Genomic DNA, 25,070 nt, shown 5'->3' with positions numbered 1-25,070 from the left:
AAAGCCAGATTCAATCAACATGAATTTTGATTATTTAACTGAAAAGCAATGCTGTGAAAACGTGGCATTTTACCTTGAATGTGAGTCGCAGACTGTCTCGAGTGAGCATTTTATTGTATCACTCCGTAAATTTGATGTCTAGTGAGACAAGGCTTTTTTGTGCTGTTTGCAAGAAACCATCCTGGAAGTTCCACTAGAGATGTTCCGTATGGCATCTATCAATGTGAAAAATCTGCTTTGACCACTGAAGTTGTATTAAGTTTCTTGTTGAGCACTGCAATTGCCAAAAATAAAGTATACTCTATACGATGGGTCACCTATTCCAATGGGGAACTGATCAGCAAGAAAAGTCCTGCATCTAAACCATCCGTTCAACTTTAGACCATCTAAGTGCCACAACTTCTATGTCAAAGACCCCTGAATATAGAGACCTCATGATCCCATCACCAAGAGGGAAGAAATTAAAGTTCAAATGATTTTCCAACATGTAAGGGAAAGGACTATTCATGTTTTTTTCTGAAACAAAATGAAGACTGTGCCAAAAGGCAGTTTTACTTTTTCTATTTTCACCTTTTTGCCTTCAGACACATTAGTAAGAAATCAAATGATATGCATGGTTTCCCTCTTTAGTTTGTCAATATGTATATAATAGTATGAGTTTTGCTCAGTGAAAAATAGCACCTAAAAGTGCTAACAGCGGACATCTATTCGTGCAAGACCAGGGCAAAACAAAAAAAAGTTATGGTCCAGAGTGATGGAGTGTGCTTTCAATACACTAGATGGATTGAGCCGGGTCTCTGCTTGCCTTTGTACTCAGAAGAATTTTAGAGGGAAAAAATGCCTGATGATGGCAAGCCAGCCAAGGCTGTTCCTGATTGGGGGTGCGCTGTATCACAGAGTCACTGGACAATGGTTCAGTGACGATTTCTACATTCGGACATGGGCTCCACAGGACCGGATAAGTCTTCTGTGAGGAGCCCCTAACAGGATTTGCTACTGCTGTGAATAACGTAGAGGGGGCTCCTACAAAGTCAGGCCGACAAGCGATACACCTTGGATGGATTGCATGCAGGCAGGCCCCTGCCTCCTCTTGGTTATCAGAGCTTTTTTTGGCTAAACATTTTGGAAGCTCCACATTTTGGATATAGGCTATCTGGGCATCTTTAGCACCACCTCCAAAGGTCCAGGACTGGAGAGGCAGCAATAGAAGGGTCAGGACTCTCTCAGGTGGCGTCCAGGACAGGTTCAAGACAGTTGGACTCTTTTCTATCCCTGGGAGTCTCATCATGAGGCCAGCCAACAAGCCCTTGGAGTCACTCTGGTAGATCTGGGTTCAAGCAGAGAAGGAGGTCTCAAGAAGCAGGGCATTTCTCTGAAGGACACAGCAGGCCAGTCCTTTGAGAGTCCTCCGGGGGTCCAGAAGTGAACTGTAGTGTGCCAGAGGAGCCAATATTTATACCCAGTGCCAGCTTTGAAGTGTTAATAACTTGTAGAGTTTTTCCCTCACAGATGTTGTTGGAATGTCCTTCCTACATGCTCTCATCCCAGGATGTCTGTGGTAACAAAAGCCTTTTGTGAAGTTCTTTGTGTATGGGGTGAGGCAGCTCCTTTGACGTGAGACGAGTACAAAAATGTTCTACAATATACACAAGGAACATTTTAAAACCTATAATTACACCTCATGATAACAAACACAATCCATGTGATGTTCTCAATCCCAGAAGCATCACACAAAATATAAATACATTTACATTTAAAAAAGTGCTGTCACCTTTTCAAATCTGTCACTCCAGTTATTTAGTCACATAATCTTAGAAACTCTTACACATTCATACACATACTTATTGTCTTTGTTCATCAATCCTTTTCACACTTCCAAAAAGGGTTATGAAGGGGAGGGAGCTAAGCTCAATTAAGACCTCAACTTTGGAACTTTCCATATTTTTAGATTTTGGAGTGAAACCTATTATACCTCCTCAACCTTAATTAGCATTTCACTATAGTTTTTTTTTAACAACCTATTTGTATGGTCCATAGCAGCACAACCACCACATCCAACTGTTACTGGATGACACCAAGAAACAAGGTAAGATCATTAGAGATTTATCATCAATTCCATCACAACCCTGCAGAGGAATCATTGTGACACAGACATTAGAACGGGTCCAATCAAAAATAGTTCCACCACTTGCTCCAGATCTTAGCATGTTTTTTTGTTCAGCCTCTGGCTTCGTAAACTTGTGTTTCCTGGTGAGCACACCAGTCTACCCCCTTACGCCATTGAGACATCAAGGGCAGATGAAAGGATTTCCATTTGATGGGTATGTCCCTTTTACCACTGTAGTGGGAACTCACAACAGCACCTGATCAGGCCTCATGCCCCAACTCCCTCAAAGCCGCCCAAAAGAAATGATTTCGGTGATAACTCCACTGTCTATTCTAAGACCTCTGTCAGTTCTCCCACAATAGTCGTCCAGTATTTCGTAATAAATGGACATTTCCAAACCATGTGATAAAAATCTGAGGGAGCATGCAGGCCTCTAAATCAGGATGGGGCAGAAGTAGGTGCGCGTTGAATAAACGGATGGGGGCTAAATAACCACAGTGCAAGTAGTATACCTGTATAAGACTCGGTTTAGATCGTGATAGAATGGGGGGGCTATCAAGGCATCTTGCCAATTCTCGTCCCTAATTGCCCCGTCCACTCCTCCCAGTGGGCCCGCAGGTGTATCAGTGGTATTGTATATCAGTGTGCAGTAGATCAGAGAAATACCACCCTTCAAAAGTGTACCCATCAGAGGTTTAGTCTCCAAGGGGCTGAATTCCGGAAGCATTGTGTCCAATGGAATGTGCAATTTCCTTGTATGCCTCAATTGGAGGTATTTAAGAAACTGGGTGTGTGACAGGGCGTAAGTAGCTTGAAGTTCCTGAAAATTAAGAATCTGGGAAACAGTTCAGATGCCCAAAGTTGGGAGATCACTTTATTTTTAGTGAATACATTTACATATTTAGAGAGAGACAAATTACTTTTTTCTTTAGAAAAATATATTTAGCTAACAAATATAAAATCAGTTTTACATAACGTGTAAAAGATGTGCAACTTTCAGCTGTAATCATAAAGTGCCTCCTTTAAATACATTTTCCTGTTTGTTTCGTATATCTCTATATTGCTAGTGACTCTAAACAACCGTACATCAGAAATTCAGACTGCTGAATATTACCCAAGCCTAAACATTAACAATTTAATCATATTTAAAAGTAATGTGGGACAAAGCTTGCAGATTGTGTTATTGATCATTTACATAGGTTTTAAAAATTATATTTTCAAAGATCAAAGCAAAATTCATAAATATTTATCTGTACAAGGGCTAAAAACTTGCTTTCCAAAATCAGACAAAACCATAGAAACAAATGACACAACATTTCCGATAACAGGAACTGATGAGTGTAAGCACAACCAGAAATTACAAATATTTATTGTCCATCATCAGTTCTTTAAAATTCTGGCTTACCATCTCCTCTTTCCTAGATGTCTGAGTGAACCTGAGCCAACTTGAACTTGTCAACAGACTGCCTTGATGTTAGTCAGGTTTTGCTTAAGGGCTTAACATTTTTTGATACCCGCCTACAGTATGGCCTGCATTTTTCTCTCTTAGTTTACCTTCCGGTCAATTAAAGCTACATAGACATTTTTAAGTTAGTTTCAGTAGCAGCCCTGAAGCAAAATAGATCTAGAGCAACAGTATCAACATGATTAATTTTTCATTTTGGTGAAATCCCTGCTACAATTGCTGGCACATCAGAACACATAACACTGCTTTGGAGAACAGGTTGCATAATAAAGTACTGTATCTAGTGGCCAGGAAGACCTTCTCAGTCTGACTCATTCTTGCCCTCAAGTTACTCCATTGAATCCTGTGAATGCTTGGATCAACCTTCTGCTTCACTCACAAGGAAAAAGGGCAGAATATCTTCATAATAAAACAAAATAAAAAAAATGCTCTAGGAGGACTCAGACATTCTGCTATCCAAAACTGGATCCATATCTCAATACCATGATGTAGAATAAAAGAGAGAAGCAATTTCACATTTGATGGACAAAACCACAATGCTGAATGCAAAAACAAGATCAAAAGAATGTGGTGATTGCTCACAGTACAATCCCGAATAAGTTTCATGAGGCAGACACTTAATCATTAACTTTTACAGACTCAGATAGTATACAACATCATTATAAATGTTTGGTGTAGTTGTCCAGGGAGTGGGACATATCTAGCATCATCACAGGCATTCTATTCACCAATCCAAATTTCATGTTACAGCAAGACATTGTTATAGTTCCATGAGGCAGGAATTTAAAATTTATGAAGAGTGCTGTTTCACTATCAGTTAACCTAAATGTTCAACATTGTTTTTTTTTGTTTACAATTTTAAGTGATTCTGAAAATATATGCAAACCATATTTTGCAGCCTCTTTTGACATTCACTTTGAAATGAGCGCTGCTTTTTGATGTGTAGCAAATGTACCCAGTAATGCCTAGCAATTGGACCCCAAAATCAGATTATCTTTAAGAGAAAAAAATGTTTTGTGCTTCTGCTTAGCATTTGTCAGATTGCAGCGTATCATGACCCTCTGAAGCCTGCCTGCCTCTTATCTTAGACTAGGAGAGTAGCAAAAGCAGCCCCTTTGCAAGACAAGGAGACTTTGACTTGCATTAGGTTTTTGTTAGAAGAACACAACATTATCATGTGCTCTAGTTTTGAAAAATCACCATTAATTAAAGCAGAAGAGCGGCAGTTAGTCAGTAGCAGTGGAATGAATACTTTACAAAAGTACTGCCTGTCCATCGATGGGGAAGCGGGTAGTACATAGCATTGCGCCTTGAGATGCCAGCTATAAATCAGGAATTCTATTGCATTTTGAAGCTCCCTGCTTTAAAGCAGAACCATCAATGAGGGGTTAGTTGAAGAAGAGCATGCAACAGCTTCCAGCATTTTGAAAACTTGTCAAGTTTTAAGTTACTAAGCATCCTATTTTAGAGGCTTATGGACAATAATCTGGTTTACTTGATGACCTGTAAAATGTTTCTCTTTTCTTAACCTACCATAACATTAAGTTAAGCATTTCCTTTTGATATTTTACACAATCATTGTTTTTGATTATACTCGGTCCCTGGAATGAAGAGTATCCATGTGATTGTCGAGAAGATATACCTGTCAATTAATGGTCATCCTAGAAGAGCAGCTGCAGGTTCCATGCAGGCTTCTGGACCACTGACAATCCACAGGAATTAAACGTTAACAGCGTTTTCTCAAGTACACACACCATTTTGTGATTTATGAGTCAACAGGAATTCCAAAATTCTTAAGTCTTACAGCTGATATACTCCTTTGAGAAACAGATGCACAGTTTTTTACAGGGTCAGTTGAAGTATATCTACTAAAATGAAGCCACATATGAAGGTAGCCTTCCATTTAGTTTTAAGCTTCATCAATTATGCCATTCTTTGAGTCAGATGTTGATCATATAATAGAGGAAAGCAACTACAACCAACAGACATTTAACAGGTTCTTCGCTCAAACCGGTGTAGGGAATGTGAGGATTGGGGCATTTATATGGTAAGATCTAAATATTTTTCACAATTAATACTACCCTATCCCCTTTCATGTACTGGACTGGATTAATAGAAACTGTCAACTGAGTAGCATTTGGTTGTATTATTGAAGAGGTTCTCACTGGTGATGGAGTGGGCAGTCGCCTTGGCAACTGAGGCAGGTCTTCCCTATGATCCTCTCGGAAGCCACCGTCAATAGAGGTTTCTGGTGATCTCAAAAATGTAACAGGCTTTGATTTCTTCTTTTTAGGGGAAGAGGCATTGGTATATCTGGTGACCTTGTATTTTTGGTCATTGGTCAGGGTTGGAGATGATGCTCTCAAATATTTTATGGATTTTCTCCTCAGGAAGTTTTGGAGACGATGCTGTCTCAGTCTTAGATGTTTCCACATGATGCTTTGGTTCCTTTTTCTCCTTTGAGGACTTAAAATTTCAATCAGATTTATTCTCCGATGATGGGTTTTCAGCCTCCGTATACTTTTTGAAGTTGCCTCAAACGTCTTCCTTTTCTGTCACTGAGGGATTTGGCAAAAAATATTCTGCAAACTTTCCAGTAATAGGTATATGGTCAGGGTAAAGGCAAAAGAAAAGCTTTTCCTATGAGGGTCATCAGTGAATACCCTAATTTTTCCACAAAAGCCACATACCGTAAACAGGCTATTTCTAGACACGTTTTCCATTGTAAAATTCAATACATCTCCCTACACCAGAGGTAGTAGTGGAATATTTCAAAAACAAAAAAAACACTTCTGAAGAAAAAAGCTGGATTCATCTGAGTGAGCTAAGTACTGGGGCTCCTTCTCCATATGGTATGCAGCAAAAGTCTGAACTAAGAGGGTCTCTAGGAAGGGGAGGCTAAGAGCACCTTCACCTCATCTCACTCCACAGGCTGAGATCTAGTTTTCCCCAATGTTGTTCATACTGAAGATCACTATTCTGATGGCCTTCAGACAGCCAGTGCCTTACATTGCTATTGTAAAGTTACTGTGTGACTCCCACTTCAACGCCTGGGAAAGATTCAAGCATGTGAATCTATGAAAGATTCAATGATGGAGAAATAGGATTACAACCTCCAACCCTCTATTACTATGTGTGATCAACACTACTAACTGTGCCACACAACAAACTTAGTAGATAATTTGTCTAAAAATAAACAACCCTAAACAAAACATCCCAAAAGAACACCACACCAGGAAATGCTGTTTCCACAGGTATAGTATGGCATAATTCGCTGGTACCAATAAAATGTTTTCCTTTACAAGCACTTGCTGACAGTGCAAAAAGATGAAAATTGCTAAATCTAGACTCCGATCATATGGGAGACAGAATTGTTTCATACAATACTGTCTGTGCACATGAAATGACAAAGGGATTTTACAAAGAAGGGCTGAACAATTCATTATATCTTTTGAACTACAGTACACCTAGTTTGTACAGATAGAAACCCATTTTGTGACTGTATGGGTAACAAGTGACATCTTTCTTTTTAACCAGTTACAATAAGCAATGCTGTAGTTCTAACACTTTTCTCAAAAGCCCAGTTAGAAGCCTGCTCTAATCGATGCTCTAGTAAATCAGTTGTCAGCGAATTGGGAGTGGTTTAGCGTGTATCGGTTCAAGTATATGGTAAATAAGAACCAAGAAGAGGCTTCCGAGGAAAATTAAACTCAGAATTGAGACTAGGAAATAACGGCCTATGAAGAAAGTGTCCACAATCTGGAAAGAATAAAAAAGGAGGCTCTGTTAAAAACTTTAACAAATAAACATTAATGCAAATACATGGCATTGAAGAAAATACAAATTACGCAAGCTATGCAATAGACTAATAATTATCAAACAATGCCTTTTCTTTGGGTATACAATTCCACTATTTGCAGCATTTAAATAACTTTTTGTCAATTAAAGGTGGGTTTACATTATTTTAACTTTGTCTCAACAAGTTCTCAACCACTGCCAATGAATTATTATTGTTACTGGAGGGGCTGAAGCAGTGATGCTGTAAAATATGATATGAGTGAAAGTTTTTTTTTAGGTGCAAGCGCAAAGCACTCCGTCACCTGCTGTAATCTCTCTTTGGGCTTCTAACCATGCCCATGTCATGTCAGTCACTTTCATTAGTTTGTGGGCTTGCCTTTTAAAATCTGCTTGCTTTCATTTGTGAAAGGCATGCATACGACATGCCTTTTCCGGTGTTTAGCCCACCTACACAGCACCGGTAAACTAATGAAAACATACGAGGCACGATGTTTTCAGCATGGTTTCCGGACTACTTTATCTTTTTATTTTCCACGCAGCATGATCGCGCTGGAGTTTACATAGCACAATCGCTCTCGGTTTTTCCGTTTTCAATTCCAGCGTGATCGCGCTGCATTTTACATAGCGCGATCATGCTGCGTTTTTTTTCTTTTCATTTGTGTGGCAAGAAAAGTCCGATTAGGAGTTTAAAAAGTTAATAGCTCTAACTCAGGCAAATGACCCATTGCATTGCAAATGCTTGTTTAACTTGCAGTTGGAAGAAGAGGTTGGAAGAAGATGCTGGAGAGAAAGAATGGCAGCTAATGCAACCTCCCCCACCCGCCCTGAGGCTCAAAACTACCCCCACCTGTAATACCTAAACTACCTCAATCCACCTACCTGCCCTGAGCCCTAAAAAAAAAAAAAAACAACAAAAAAAACTCTCAACCGCCCAGCCCGCCCCTAAAAAAAATGAAAGTACCCTGACCCCCCACGTGACCTAAACCCTAAAAAAAAAAATAATAATAAAAAAAATACCACACTACTGCCCCATAAAACTAAACTACCCAGACACCTCCTACCCGCCCTGAGCCCAAAAAATAAAAAAAATAAAAACTATCCTGACCCCCCACCCTTGAAAACTAAACTACCCTGAACCCCACAGCTCCCATGAGCCCTACAAAAAAATAAAATACAAAAAAAATAAAAATTAAACCTCACTACCACCACCCCTAAAAACTAAAGTAACTTGACACCCCCACCCACCCTAGGCCCTAAATCCACCCCACCGCTAAAAACTACCTACCAACCGTGCCCAACACCACTTACCTCACCGTGTCATCTCCTGATCCTTCCTCCCGTTCTCTCCACCTGCCCTTCCTTAAACTTTCCCCCACCCCTTTAAAAAGAAATGACCTTGCCCCCCACCTTAAATAAATAAAAAAAACAAATCCGCCCTGCACACTAAGCCTAAAAAAAGAAAAAAAAAATACCCCAGCCCTACACCCCCGCCCCTTTAAAAAAATAACCTGCCCGATCCCCCTACCCACTCCAATAGTAATCCAGTAATCCACCCTGACCCGAGCCACACACTTACCTCACTGGGTCCTCTCCAGAACAACGTATGGCTTTTTCTGCACCTTGATCACGCATATGAGTAGTTTAGCCCATGCGTGGTTAAGGATCGAAAAAGCCATGTGCTGTTCAGACAAGCATGGTTACATCTGCGTTGTTTACAATGTGTGGTTAAAGACGTTTTCCATGCCATACAACACAATCTGTTGGATGACACCGTTACATTCGAAGCAAAACTCTGTGCATGCATGAGCCTATCATGGATTGAATGCTCAGATGCTAGTTCAGTGAAAGGACGCTTGTTAACAAGTAAAAACTGGCTTTCAGAGAAAATGGCTCTGCTTTATGGCAAAATAATTATCAGCTGGACATAGGCGGAGGAACTGTGGACGATGGTGGGGTTTTTTTATCCCCACAGACTTTGTAGTGAGGGTAGCTGCAGGGGACTATATCACCCCCCACCTTTCCAAATGTTTGGAGTGAAAACTGAAGAACAAACAGTGGTAGAAAATATCTACCTAAAGACATGATGCATACTGCAAAAGTCTATTTGAAGGGATGTCAGCTTTGAAACAGATTCTGTCCAAGCTTCAAGGCTACTTTTGTTTTGCTAATTAATTAATTGTGGCCGCTGAGGGGGTGAGCCTTTCCTAAAAATTAGACTTCTAGTTAAGGCAGGGTCAGAAAATATCCTGCCTGGTATCATGAAGCCCAACAGTGAACGGTGGCAGGAGTATTTCAGCATCTGTTTCAATGGATAACCAAATACCTGTTATTCCCTGATACCTAGAAGTTCTCTGTGGTAAAATGGATATTGAAAAAAGGTGATGGAAGTTTGACATCCAACTACAGACTAATAAGCCTGTTAGATGTATATGAAAAAGTATTTTCTAAAATTTTACTAACTCGCCTCCAAGAATGCGTCTCCAAAAAATGGTCTCCACCCATCGAACAAGGAGGGTCACAACGCCATTGATCATTGTGTTTCCCTATAGAAAAAATTTAAGATATCTCTTGCTTAACTGACTTCTGCACAGTCTTTGTTACAGTGGGAAAGGGTGGCTCTGAGAGAAACTGAGGGCCTGGAATATTCCCCATGATCTTTTATTCTTTGTACAGTCATTGAACATAACAAATTGGGCACAGGTGGAATTGGACCTCTCTCTTTTCAGTCTATATGTGTCAGATTTTTCTGCCGCCCTAAGAACAACTCAGTCGTTTTTACCTTAGAAGGGTTTTCAACATATTCCACGCATTCTTTATGCAGACAATCTCTCTTCAAGACTATGCAGTTATTGCTACTGGTCCTCAGAGAAAACTCAAGGCATTATAAATGTGTTACAATTAAAACTTTTTGAAACTACATTTAAAAAAAAACAAAGATCATGATCTTTGGGAAAAAGGTAACAGACCTTAAATGGTTACCGGATGGAAAGGAAACTGAAGAGGCAAATTCTTATAAATACTTAGGATTGCCATTCCTTAAGAACTTGAAACTGGATGAAGATAATAAAGGCAAGAGCCTTGCTGCAAACATAGTCTCTAGTGAAATTCAAACATATTCAGGGGAGTATTTCACTAGCTCCCATTACAAAAGCTTATGAAGGTTAATCCCACTGTTGGTCCTGTATGGAGCATAGGCTCTGCTTTTAAAACCTGGGGACATTTGGAAGCCTGTTGAGAGTGCAGTATTAAAACGTCTCTTTAGCCTGCCTAAGGACACTATGGTTCAAAGTATACGGCGAGATCTCAACTTTACAACTTGATACTATTTGGTAGGGTCATACCTATTAAACTTTGTAAATAAGCTGTCCTTATGTGAATAGACATTAAAAATATTAAAACTATGCTGGGAGGAGATCCTTATAAGTGAAAGGGAACAGGCCACGGGTCTAGTCAAAAGGGTTAATGAAATTAAAACTATGCAGAATTTACCTAACACTATAGGGATGTGGGTGTCATTTCCTTAAAAACATACTCCGAGTCCAACCTTCAGGTTTTCCAAAGGGTGGATATGGAATAGCTACCCAATAAATCCTCTATTGTGTTTAACATAATAGGTCATGCCGAACTTCTTTGCTACATGAAAAATGTAACTGATCCTAAACTTTGTATAGAATTACTCAATAATGCGACTTGGTTATAACCTGATGTTCTCTTGATTTGAATGGCTCACAAATACTCAGGACAACAATGGCAAGTGTACTTAAAAAAATAAAATTAAAAAAAGAATGAAATGCTCCATTTCTCGTTTTTATATTGATTGTCCTTTTTTATATACCTGCTCATGGGAAGCTTTTTAAAACGTTTTTTTTAAACATCCGATATGGTCAAGATCTGAGGCAACTGCACTTTTGGCTATTAAGCACTTTTGTGATGTGGCAGTAGGAATCGCACAATTTTCAATATTTGTTAAATATTGAATGTAATCAACCTGAAAAATGTTAAACTTGGATGCATTTTATGGTGAAGATGTATATGGTTTTACTGCCATTATACCTTTGCATGTTTTATGGGCACTTGTCCCAATAAACAAACATACTTATTTTCATTGGTGGCCTCTGTAATGGATTTCTCACAGTAGTCGGATTTTGCTTTGATTATGTTTCAGTTATACATGCTGACGTGAGTGATTCCAGGATTTCACTTTTGTATGAGGTGCGTTTTTGTGTGTACCACAGTATGAATAGTTTTAATGTGGCCATGTTTGTATGGAAGGCATATGTGTTGGAGAAGTATCTTTGCCAGGAATAAAGAGGGTAAAAGTTGAAAGGTTGCAGCTGGAGAAAAGGTATGGGAACATTTGAAAGCTTATTACAATATTTCATTTGTTTTGAGCTGGTCTTTGTCAGTGGGTGTTGGACAAGGCCCTTTCTGTAGGGTTATCACCAAATGTTTTGCATTTCTCCTCAGATTTTTGTGATGCTTTTTTTGTTAGCTTTAGGACTCTGGGCACTTTACCACTGCTAATCAGTGCTAAAGGGCATGTGCTCTCTCCCCTAAAACTTGGTATAATTAGTTTACACCCGTTTGGCTTATTTAATTTACCTGCAAGTCCTTTGTAAAGTGGTATACCATATACCCAGGGCCTGTAAATTAGATACTACTAGTGGGCATGCAGTGCTGATTGTGCCACCCACAAAAGTAGCCTTTCAAACCTGTCTAAGGCCTGCCACTGCAGGGCCTACATGCGCAGTTTACTGCCACACTGACTTTGCAAGTCAAACTAATTGCGAAAGCCTTAACTCCCATTTTACTACACCTAAGCCACCCCTGAGGTACACTCTAGATAGCCCTATGTTGCTGTGTATGTAAAAGTTAGGACATATATTTTTATGCGCTACGTGTCCCAGTAGTGACAAGCAGCCTATTTCATTTTTCACAGCTGTGAGTGCTGCTCCTCACATGGGTTTGCATTGGGAATTCCGTTATGTATGTCAAAGTGGTAATTTCTGATCTGTGAGCAGTAGCGTGGGCAAGTTTGGTATGTTTGGAATGGCAGTGAGAAATCCTGCTTACTGGTGTAGGTAGAGTTTACATTACTATTTTAGAAATGCCACTTTGTTCATAGTCTCCAGACAGCCATCCATCATGAAGGGTTAGGTATGACAGGGTTACAGCTGTATTCATCTACATACTGATGGTCTTCCTGGGGTGGGAGAGAGGGAGGGTCGTTTACATTTTATACTTGAATCGGCTATGTCCTGCCCTCACACAAAGGGCTAATTTACCCCTTACTGATGTCTGGAGCCAGAGTAAGGGAGAAGGGGAAATTCTTGGAACTAGTCAGATCTGGCTTGAAACTTCACCCACCTTCTTGAAGCTTGAGTATAAGTAGAGGAGGTCCTGACCCATGATTCTTAGAGCACTTTTGGAACTAGGACTGAACCTCTGTCAGAAGGAGTGCTAGACTGCTCTTCCCTTGTTGGCCTGCTAGCTGCTGCTGGGTGGCATAAAAGACTCTTCTAGATTGCTTTTGTGCTTGATACCCTGATGTCAGCTGGTCCCGGACTTTGTTCTTCGAAGGCACTGGGGTGCTGCCAGAAGGGACTGCCATTGTGACTACCTGCTTGGTTTGGCTGTGAGAAGGACTGCCACCTCTTTACAGGGACCCTCATGTGCGGGCCTGTCTGCTACCCCTTCTATGCCCAGCACACGCAAAGGGCTTGTTGATTTGCCCTACTTGTTGATTAGGGAATCTCAGGGAAAACAAAAGGTGCCGTCAGAGCACTGTTTCCTGGCCTTGGACTTCTACAAGTGTAGCATGTGGGGAGTACCTTATGTTTTACAAAACTAGAACGTGGAGAACACTTTTGCCCAGCTCGCGAACAGTGCTTGCCTGTTAGTTTCTTGGCGTTCGTGAGTGCTGAGGACTGACATGTGCTTCCCCTGCATCATTCAGCACTGCACTCTACTGGCCATGACAGCGCCGAGGGAAGCCCTGGGTTCGTGGCCTCGCCCAGTCTCCAGCACATCAGTGCAGCACCACAGTAAGCGAGCCAGGAGATCCTCCGGTGCGGCTTCAACAAGGGGGGGGGGGGAGGGATGTCAAAAGTACACCACCCTGGAGAGAGGTGCCATCCAGAGGCCCCCTCTCCCTGCCTAGCACCTCAAAAGTCGATCATCTGACACTCCCTCGGCGTGGTCCCCCTCCAGGATGGGAGAAGCGAGGAACCATGCAGGGGTGTAGCTGTGCAGAGTAAAAGCAGCAGCCACTAGAGGAGATGAGTGGAGTGGTTACGGAGACCACCTCCTGCCCTTGCAAGTACAGTCAAAGCCCAGAGGGGGTGTATCCGGCGACCCACGCTCTGGTCAAGACACAAGTTATCCTACTCCAGGAGTGTGCTTGCCAGCTGCCACTTTCATCCAGGAACCTTGCACCCAGAGGAGGACCCAAAGGGCTCGCCCTACCAAGACTTCAGTGTTGTGCGGTCCCCTATTCGAGGGGCACTAATATTCACAGTAGCTACGCGCTCATGGCTGATATATTGGAGCTTGCCAGGAACTTTGACGGATGCCTTACCTGGATCATGGAGTGATCCCGGCCATATTCGCGAGGCAAGCCCTCACCCGAGGCCCCTGCTGGCCTCGGAAAGTGAGTTTGGGCTCCCATTGGAAGTTACTACAATTCGTATAGAGGGCGCACTAGCTTTCCGGCAGCCTACCGGAGATGCTTGTCCTCAGCTCACAGGGGTTCAGTTATCACAAATATTTCAAAACACATAATAAGAGTGCAGGTGCACCAGCCGCGATGTTCTGGTGAGGGGATCCCAAAGAGTGGTGTCATGGGAAGAATTCATGGGTCTCTACTGATTAATGTGCTTTGCCTTAGCGTCGTTCACATTGCTAATGACTGTCGTGTTTGGTCTCCTAGGGCACAGACCAGCAAGTACTCTACAGTATCTACGTAGTGTGCACAAGGACCACGCTCATGCAATTATGCTGATGTGTGGTGGTCTAGATGCTGTACCACACCATTTCATGCCCTAATGCTATAAGTTATGTAGATATTTACGTTAATAGGTTATCAGGTCTACCATGATAACTACATAGGATGCGCAGGAATCTTTTCGTTCATGATGTTTGGCAACCTAAAAGTCATTTTCTTATTGCACTCATGGTTATGTTTGGGACAATTGCCCAGTGACAAGGTAATCACCGAGTCATGGCATATTGCTCTATGATTTGTGCCCAATATACCTTATGTTTTTTATATATAAACCTCTGTGGAGTCTCTTTTGTAGTGTATTTATTGTGTCACTGGTGTGAGCATGTTGCGCAAACGCTTTAAACGTGACCTCTGACGATAAGCCTGACTGCCCTGAGTCAAGCTATTAGGGGGTGAGCACAGGTTATCTTCAGTGTGTAACTTACTCGCCCTGACCAGAGTGGCGGTGTATGCTTGGCTGAGATGAATGCCCTAGCCAACCAGAAACTCCATTTGTAAAAGTGCGCTTGGGTGCTTAGATGAAAATAATGCAATTGTCAGACTAGACTACAAGAAGGTATTCTACAGAGGTAAGAAAGAGAAAGCTGATTCAACTAGGTCCAACTTATCTCAAGACCTAGACGGGAGAAGTGATATAAGCTTGGTTGAGTAGATGATGTGGAGTTATGCGTGAGCTGTCAGCGAGATCTCAACGGACTCTAATGTCAGCGAGTTAGGTGTTATTTGCACCTGTGATGGCAGATGTGGACTTTGGTTCAGTCAAGTCTGGGACGATATTTTTGTTGAATAATGGGAAGCAGCAGATCACATATAAGGGGGTGGCTTGAACTAGAGTGAGGACTAGCTGGGAAAATATGTATATGGAGGAGGATTTTCTGGAGTAGAAAGTGAAGTGAAATGGAAGGTTTACTTCTAGAAGATGGCTAGGCCACCCCCTACTCTGTTAGTGTGAGGCAGTACAGGTGCTATGAAGGAGTTCATCAAGGAGGAGGGAAGAGGTGGGAGGCAGCCATGCATCTGTCATTAAGAGAATGCCCAGGTAGCTATCTGCTATATATGAGGCATGACAATGAGTGAGAGAGGTGGTTAGGCGATGGGCAAGTAATGCATGGTGATTGAAAATGAGGAGGTCATGCAAGTCCCAATAAATTAAAGTCAAACATTTATGGACAAGAGATCAACAATGTTTTTACATACAGCACAAAATGTAATATTGTTAAAAATGGGAGCTCAAGAGCATCCCTGGAAAGAGCATACCCTTTACAATTAACTTATAAAAGAAAAGAATCACAAGAGGTATCATGCCCCCCTTAGCTACGATCTCAGCTCAGCTGCCCTATAAGCAAATGCACAGAATAGTGATTAAATGTGTAACTTCAACTATATAACCTATGCAACATTATTATTTTCTGGCTCCTCTCATCTAATGTCCAGTGTCAAAAGTGAATTGCGGGACCCTCTACAAATGGATTGAAGGGCCACTAGCTCACATACAAACCAGAGCTCTATAAGCAATCCTTGTGAATATAATGTTCCACATATAATGCACCCAACAACAAACAGGATCATGATTCTGTCACCTATCTCCATACATTCAATGAATTGACCGGTGTGAGATTAATAGATGAGTAGGTCTGAAATTGTTAAAAATAATGTTAACTTAGAGGTGGCACAAAGTGCAGCTATTAGCTCAAACTCCAGTGACTGGCTGCTCACATTAGAGCATTCAAAAAGGCAATCCACAAATTCCATCCTACAATAAGATGTGATCCAGGATGAAGAGTCATGAGTGATCAGAACCCAGCCCAACTTTATTCACGGATACATTATACTTTTAGGACTTATTGTATCTATGCAGATTACTTTGCTAATAATCTGGCTTTGATGGAAGTAGAATGAAAGAACAAGTTACTTACCTTCGATAACGCTTTATCAGGTAAAGACTCCAGGTGGCTGCTGATTCCTTACCTTTGTATTCCCAGGTGTCAGACTGGATCAAGATGTTTTTGAGCAATTCTCCTTCCACAGTGATAGGTGGCGTCGTTCGTCTCCGTGTGGCTTTATTCACGATGGAAGTGAAGAACACAGTGCATATATAGGTGCCACCCCAGCATGCTGACCTCAGTTATTGACTATTTGTTTTCCACAACAGAAGAAATGTACGAAGCTGAGGAAGAAAGACTAGTGAGCCTGTGAGGTCCAAAAAGATCTCTGCAAGTCAGAAGACAGTTTGCAAAATGTAGAGGATGGAAGGGTCAGAAGGAAATCTACAGCTAGATAAGTGTCTCTAACAGAGAAAGAGTTACAGAAGGTAATTAACTTGTTCATTTCATAGAGCTTTCTAGCTACAGATTCCTTACCTTAGAATGGATCCTAAAGGATTAACTTCCAGGGGGTGGGTCTGTGGACTGTTGCCCATCTTATCAGATCTGACTGTTGAGGCAGTAGTGTTTAGCAAACGTGCAACAATGTCCACATAGCTGCCTGGCAGATGTACAGGACTTGGAATCCTCTAGCTAGCGCAATATGCACAGCTGTAGCTCTGGTAGAGTGCGCTTATAAGCCTTTGGGAGGTTGTTTCTTGCACATTGCATAGTAGATCTTAATAGACAGGATGGCCCATGGAGAGATGGTTCTCTTCTGAATTGCCTTCCTTTTTTGTGCCCCTACAAATCCAACAAAGAGTTGATTGTCTACCCAGCTACGATCAATATGAATGATAATGCTTTGTTTGGATCCAGGTGGTAGAGTCCCTCCCTTTCTTTAGAAGGATTTTGGGGAGGAGGTGGGAGGATTAGGCAGGGTGATGTTTTGCCCAGTGTGACCACCTTTGGACAAAAAAAAATGCTCTAGTTCGAAGAACCAGTTTGTCTGGGAAGAATGAAGTGTAGGGATAGTTGCGTGAAAGCACCTGCAATTTGCTAACCCTTCTGGCAGATGTTACAGTCACAAGAAAGACAGTTTTCAGAATTAAGTGCATTAAGAAGGTAAGAACTAAATTCAAGTCTCATTGAGGCATAATGAAGGGTGTGGGAGCAAACATGATGCAAGCAAACCTTCAAGGAATCTATTCACAACAGGTGACTTTAACAGGGAAGGGTTGGTCTGGCAACAGAAGGAAGGCAGAAATGGCAGCCAGATATCCCTTAACTTTGCCCAAATCAAAGGCTTGCCAGGCCAGGCAAAGGACAAACAGATGGACTTCAGACAAGGGTGCAGACAGAGGATCAATTGATTTAGATGTATACCAAGACACAATCTTTTCCCATCAATAGGTAGATGGTTTTGGTAGAAAAATGCCTGGCTGATGGAACGAGATCGCATACTTTTGGAGGGAGATCAAATTCCCCTAAAACTGGCATTGCTCAAATTCCATGCATGAAGGTGCTTAATGGACAAATTTGGATGCAGTACCCTTCCCTGTTGGTGCGACAAAAGAGACTCCTGATGGGGCAACCTGAATGGAGGACAGATGCTTTGGAGTTGGAGTTCAGAATACACACTCTCCGTGCCCGGTCTGGAGCAACTAAGATGACTTGGGCCTGGTTGCTCCTGATCTTCATGAACTGTGGACAGAACTGGTATCTGCAGAAAGGTATACAGAAGTCCTGAACTCCACTTGAGACAAAATGAGCCTCCCGTGTGGCTACCACTCAAAGTGCTTACATTGTGCGTTCTGGGTGGAGGTCACAGATCTAACCAAACTTCTCCCAATCTTGGCAGAGGCCTTGAATCACCTCCAGATGAAGACGCCATTCGTGATCAGCTATGCATCAATGGCTGAGTTTGCCTGCTCTGGCGTTCAGAGAGCCCGATAGATGTTGAACCACCAGGAATATGACCGGACGTTTCAGCCATGCCCAGAGACGTCGAGCCTCCTAATCCCAAACCGTTTGCTACAATACCACACAACAGTGGTGTTATCCGTGAACACCTGAACAAGCCTTTCCTTGATGGAAGGAAGAAGGGCTTTCTATTCCAGACAGACCACTCTCAATTCCAGCAGGCAGATTTAGAGAGGAGTCTCCGCTGGACCCAGAGACCTCTGATCTCCACTTCTTTCAGGTGGCCCAGAAGTGATGCATCTATCACCACTGTGTGATCTGGGTGGGGAAGAGAGAGGTTGGTCAGTGACCCAATTGTGGGCCTTGGGCAGCCACTACAGATCTATTAGAGTTCCCTCCAATAATATGGAAAAGGTCAGAGAGATTCCATTGATACTTTGCCCTCAGGGTCTGCAGAGCCCGCATAGGCCAACTGTCATGGTTTACTAATAGGATGCAAGAGAATATGAGAACCAGGAGTTTATGAGCCAGTCTCACCGAATACCAGGATAGAGGATGACAAATCTGAATCATAGCCCAAATATCCTGGACTCACTGTAATCTCTGGATAAGTTTGAAACTGCACTGTATCCAGAAAATCTCCATTGAAAGGGAGCGTCTAAACGGGAGTCAGGTGCGACTCATTGATAGTGAATCGCAGCAAGAGGAGGAGATTTGCTGTAGCCTGGAAATGGGAGACGACTGCCTAGGGAGAGCTCACCTTCAACAGCCAGACATTGAGGTACAGGAAGACTGGCAGGCTTGACCTCCGCAGAAGTGCTGCAAGCAACATCCACAATCACCTTGGTGAACACATGAAGGGCACTGGTAAAGTCAAAGGGGAGCATGGCAAACTGATAATGCTCCTGGCTCACCATGAACCGCAGGTAACATCTCTGGGCAGGCAGGACAGGAATGTGGAAACAGACATCCTGCAAGTCCAGCACTATCCTTCAGTCTCCACGTTCGAGGGCAAAGAAGACCTGAACTACTCCTTTTCAAAGAAGTAATTGAAATGGCGCAGATGTAAGGAAGGACAGTGGCCTTCATCCTCCCTTTGGCATCAGAAAGCAGTGGGAGTAACAACCATGGCCAACTTCTGATGCTAGCACCCTCTCAATGGCTCCTTAACCCAGAAGGTGCAGAACTTCCTCTTGCAGGAGCACAAGGTTGTCGTTTGTCAGCTGATCTGGGGACAGAGGGTGTGGGGTTTGGTGGAACAGGGGTGTACCCCTGTTGGACAATATGGAGCACCCCTATGCCTGATGTTATCTCCCTCCATTGCTGCAGATGGAATCCGATTCCTACGCCAAATGGATGCCCATGACGGCAAGCAGGACAGGCTTTGACTCTCCGGCTGCTGGGGGATTTTTTGGGGGGAGGAAGGGGCGTTACAGTGGGGGGGGGGGGGAGGGGGGCAGATCTGGTTGACCTCTGGCTTTGGGCCCAACAAGGTTTCTGAGAGCAGTTGCCACAAACAGAAAAGACTAAGCCTGCTAGCTGTGGTGGCTAGGAGGGAAATGGACAGGACTCATAGTCCCTACCATAGCCACGGAAGGCAGGTCCATGGGCGCAGGGTGGTGGGAGATGGTCCTGTACACTGGAGTGCCTATGCAGGGCTTGGCCCATGCCCCACGCAGGACATCAGTGAGGGCTTCGCTGAAGGGTAGTAATGATTCTGATGGAGATACCCCTGGTTGAAGCACCTCCGGCAAAACATTTGTTTTGACTTGAACCATGGGCAGCTGTAGGTCCATGACCTCAGCTGCCCTCCTGACCACCATTGCAAAACAAGACCTTCCATCTGTAGCCACTGTGGAAGGAGAGAGGAGGCCAGTGTCTGGTGAGGTATCCAGACCATTGGCATCAGCCAGGTCCTCATACCAGTTGTCATCGGTTATGGAATCTGCTAGGGGGTCTGTATAGGAATAGGGATCCTCGGTTCCCCTCCTTTCATGTTTCTCAGTGAGCCCTGCAGGGAAACAGGTATGTGTCTCTAATTCAGCCAGTATGGGTCTGGTCGGCGGCAAAAACGGGGTTGGGCAACACCGGTATGGCTCCACATCTAGATCGGGAATCAAGATGCGTTAGGAACTGCAGAAGCAGCGGGAATGGTGCCACTGGACCAGTCCCTGGAGGAGGTCATAAAGTCACAGCCATGATCAATCCAGATCCACTAACAAATCGTAAGGGGTTGAATAGCGTCGAGGGCAAACAACAGTGTACCTCCAGTCGATGACCCACACGAACCAGTGGAACCTAAAGCTACTCCTTGCCTGCTTTAACAACTCAATGCTCATTTACTTCAGCCTGGTCTTCGGGAATTGTTTTTTAATTAAACTGCTCCTATTCCAATAAAATGGTGTTTAGGAGTGCATATATTTTGCTTTAAATAAAAAAACGTTAGCACTGTAGTGTAGGAGGTTGGTCTGGTGTGTGGTGGGTACCTATGGTACTTACACCTTATTCCAGGTAACCCTTATTAGTGTAGTGTAGTGTAGTCAGTGTCTAGAAGCCAGGCTCTCTAGAGGTAGCTGTGGATGAGCAGCCAAGGCTTTTCTAAGAGACATTCAAAGCTCATGCAATACCACTGTATCCATACTTAGTACTTACACACATGAAAGAAAACACTCAGTGTTACAAAAATAAAGGTACTTTATTTTGGTGACACATATACCAAAAATACCATAGAGACTATACTCCATTAGGAGGTAAGTAATGCATAAATTATATACTCTAGTATGCAGAAATAGGCACAAAAACAGTTAGAAAACAGTGCAATTAGTGAAAATCACAATAGTTAGAAATCATATACTAAGAAAGTGGAATGCGAAAGTCAGTCCCCCACCTAGGCAAGTGTAGTGTGTAGAGGGGAGCTGGGAGTACTAGTAAAGCCCACAGGTAAATACCACAGCCCACCAAGGCAACCAGAAAAGCAGGAGTAAATAACAGCAACTTTCCCAGAACACACACAGAAACAAGAAGAAGAATTATGCAAAACCAGAAGAGACTGCAAGACACCAACAGTGTATTCCTGGGCTAGAAGACCTGTGGAAGAAGGGGACCAAGTCCAAGAAGCACAGAAGAGTCCAGGAAAGGCAGGAGCCCCTACCCACCAGGATGAAGGTGCAAGCAGAGAACCACTGGTGAAAAAGAAGAGTCAGCACTACACCCAAGAAGATGAAGTCAGGTTCCTGGAGGATGCAGGTGATGCCCCACACTGGATGTAGGATTGCAGTTGGGTCTGCGTTGTCTGAGTCCACCAACAAGCCTTGATACACGCAAAGCTCGCAGGTAGCGGAAAATGGCACTGCCAGGGACCAGGAAGGGCCAGCTAGATTCTACCCAGGAGGAGGAGTGAGAGGGGGCCCCCAGCAACACAGAGAGCCCAGAGAAGACCAGGCAGCACCCACAGAAGTCCCACAGGACGGGGACAGGAGAGTCACAGAAGAGGCCTACACAGCACTACGAGAAAGGCTCCCATGCCGCTGGAGAACCGCTCAGGGAGCTTTGCTTCGCAGGAAGGAGTGCTGGGGGCTGGAGCTTCAAGATGCACGAAGTTCTTGGAGGAAGGATGCCAACAAGGACCGGTGCACGGGGTACTGTCCTGCATGAGCAGGCAATGGCTTACCTCCACACAAGTTGGGCAGTTGGAAGAGAGGACCGTCGGGACCACTTCAGTCCACCACCCAGGATGCAGGATCCACACAGCTCTGCAGGAGAGGGGATCCATGCAGCCAGTTGTCATTGCAATTGGTGCCTGCAGAAGCAGGGGAGAGACTCCTTCAACCCAGGGAGATTCCTTCTTCCTTCTGATCCAGACTGCAGACGGGCTGTCCTCAGAGGATGCACGATCAGGGAAATGTTGCAGCTGCTGGAAGAAGCAGGAGATGCAATGCTGCAGGGGGCGGCTTGGTTCTTTGTTGCAGCTTGTAGAGTCCTGAAAAGTCCAGATGCAGTTTCTTCGGTCAGAAGTCAAAGTGGAGGATACAGAGGATTCCTGCTGGAGTATTGCAATCTGATTCTGAGGCACTACCCAAAGAAGAGACCCTAAATAGGCCTGAAAGAGGGATTGGTCACCTAACCAGGTTAGCACCTATCAGGGGAGGGCTCTGACGTCACCTGCTGGCACTGGCCACTCAGATGCTTCTAGAGTTCCCTGCTAAGCTTGAATCCAAGATGGCAAAACCCAGGGACCCTCTGGAGGAGCTCTGAGCACCACCCCTGGGGTGGTGATGACAGGGGAGGTCATCCATTTCCTTTGTCCAGTTTCGTGCCACAGCAGGGAATGGGGGTCCCTGCCTGGGGTAAACTGGTTTATCCAAGGAGGGCACCAAATGTGCCCTTCAAAGCTTTTCCAGTGGCTTGGAGAGGCTACCCTTCCCAAGCCTGTAACACCTATTTCCAAAGGTAGAGGGTGTAACAACCCTCTCCCAAAGGAAATCCTTTGTTCTGCCTTCCTGTTCTCGAGCTTCTCAAGCAACAGGAGCGCAAAAACCAGTCTTGGAGGTGGCAGAAGCTTGGGCTGCTTGGAAACCCTCAGAAGGCTGTAATGGCAATACTGGGGGTCCTCTAAGGAGCCCCTAGAGTGCATGGAATCATACAACCAATGGTTGCAAAAGCTTTGGGGTATGATTCCAACATGTTTGATACCAAACATGCCTATGTTCAGAGTTACCATTATGTACCTGGACATAGGTAGTGACCTATGTCCAGTACACACCTAAAATGGCATCCCCACACTCACAAAGTCCCGGAAAATGAGCCTCACACACAGGTGCTTTGCATCCTGTCCTCTGGGCTGGAAGGCCTGCCATAGGGTTGACCTGGTGTAGTGAAAAATGGCAGTGAAAGGGTGTGTGCACCTTTTCACACAGGCTGCAATGGCAGTCCTGCAGAAGCCTTTGCATGGGAACCCTGTGGGTGGCAAAATATATGCTGCAGCCCATTGGGATCCCCTGCAACCCCAATACCCTGGGTACCTAGGTCCCATATACTAGGGATTTATAATGGGGCACCAGTATGCCAACTGTGGGTGAAATACAGAGTTTTGGGAGAGAGAGCATAATCACTGGGGTCCTGGTTAGCGGGATCCCAGTGAACACAGTCGAGCACACTGCCATCAGGCAGAAAAAGGCAGTACCCATGCCAAGAAAGAGGGTACTTTCCTACATGTAGTTGCTCACTAGAGGTCTGATCTAAAGATGCAGTAGATCACTAAAGCGCTAAGTAACAGGCTGCCTCTGTTGCTGATAGTTAGATTTAGTCAGCAGGTCAGAATGTTTTAATGAAAAGGATGAAAAAGATACTCCTAGAAAATGTGTCATCATTTTAGCTTTCTAGCGCAGTAACCATAATTTCTATAACAAATCGCCTCCCTGCTCATTTTCTTCATTTCTAAAGGAAATGATTTATGTTTTACAGCTTTAAATCCAAAATGGCTTCAGGTGTGCCACACATCTGTCATAAACACAAAATGCTACCAATCTTGTTGTTCAGTAGAACACTGTAGGAAGTTGGAAACACAGAGGGGACCAACTGACAGGCTACTGCTACTGTTGGAAGTACATGTTTTACTCAGAACATCAGATTGTACTATCAACTGGTTGATTAAGAGAGCCTGACTGAATGTTTAGGCAATCTATTTTCACTTTGGCTTCTAGCAAACCTCCCCTCACTTCTATGAGAAAACCATGATAGAAAACAGTTTTCTCTCAAACATGGTTCATCAAATTTCAGTAGAGAAACAAAGTCCCCATCATGCCTAAGAAATCTCTTTAATGTGTTACATTAGGAAATATAATTTGTACTGCAACACACTTGGGAATTTTGTGGCATCTTCCATAAATATTTGATATTCTGTTTTTATTTTAAGTATGGACTCATCACTTACTGACTACTGATATGCAGGACTTTCACTTACTCTGTCAATACACTCATTCTCTTTCAATCAATCAATCAGGAATTTGTAAAGCACACTACTCACCCGTGAGGGTCTCAAGGCACGGAGGGGGAGGGGGGGTGCTGGTACTGCTCAAACAGCCAGGTCTTGAGAAGTTCCCTGAAGGTAAAGAGGTCTTTGGTCTGGCGCAGGGGGGTGGAAAGAGTGATCTACATTTTGGCGGTGTGGTGCGAGAATGATCTACCGCCGGCTGTAGTTCTGCAGACGCGTGGGACGGTTGCGAGGGTAAGGTTGGCGGTCTTTGACAGTTTGTGTTTGGTCACTGGCAATTTGGAGGAGTCTATTCTTATAAATTTGGAATACTAGTTGTTACTTTCCTTAGCCCTGAGGAAGTCGGTTGAATATAGCTATCCAGCGACAATACATGTGTTGTCTGACTTATGGCACAGTTTTTCCATCAAGGACATGATTGTGGTTTATGAAGGAAGTACACGAGAAGACCTTTCACACAACACTGGGACTTTATTTTTTTTTGGTGGAGTGCTCGGGGATCAACTTCCTTTGCATCAACCTTGTCCTCTCTGAATAAAATTTGGTGGCTTTCCTTCACCCTGCACTACATGAATTATTACTATCAATAAAAGTTATTGTACTGTTCTGATTATTTTTACTACTGGTACTGGGTTTGTGTGCACTGTATTTACCCAGCTACCACAGTCTATTTACAACACATTGGTGTCATTCCTGTTGCAGCATCCTCAAACTTAAAATTCATCAAGGGGCTCCCTCTCGACAACCGGAGAACAAGCATACAGTCTCTAGTAACCAGCAGATTGGACTACTGCAACACTTTCTAAGTTGGAATTATCACTCACATCACCAAACCACTCCAGATCATCAAAAGCACAGCAGCCAGTCTCATGCTCCAAACTCACTTCCCGCACATCACCAACCACCTCAAACAATCTACA

General features: G+C 43.5%; 1 protein-coding gene across 2 annotated transcripts in view; it reads right to left on the bottom strand.

Moving 5' to 3' along the window:
• Positions 1 to 2,953: 2,953 nt before the first annotated feature.
• TMEM218 (transmembrane protein 218) overlaps positions 2,954 to 25,070 on the bottom strand; it is a 111,462-nt gene continuing 89,345 nt past the window's right edge. For both annotated transcript variants that reach the window (XM_069225623.1, XM_069225622.1), the window contains exon 4: positions 2,954 to 7,331. In XM_069225623.1, coding sequence (XP_069081724.1) covers positions 7,197 to 7,331 — 135 coding nt within the window. In that variant the 3' untranslated portion in view covers positions 2,954 to 7,196. The remainder of the gene's footprint in view (positions 7,332 to 25,070) is intronic.

The sequence above is a fragment of the Pleurodeles waltl genome, chromosome 3_1 (assembly GCF_031143425.1).
Source record: "Pleurodeles waltl isolate 20211129_DDA chromosome 3_1, aPleWal1.hap1.20221129, whole genome shotgun sequence".
Taxonomy (NCBI): domain Eukaryota; kingdom Metazoa; phylum Chordata; class Amphibia; order Caudata; family Salamandridae; genus Pleurodeles; species Pleurodeles waltl.
The sequence above is the reverse complement of the archived record's forward strand: the minus strand, read 5'-3'. Positions and strand labels throughout refer to the sequence as shown.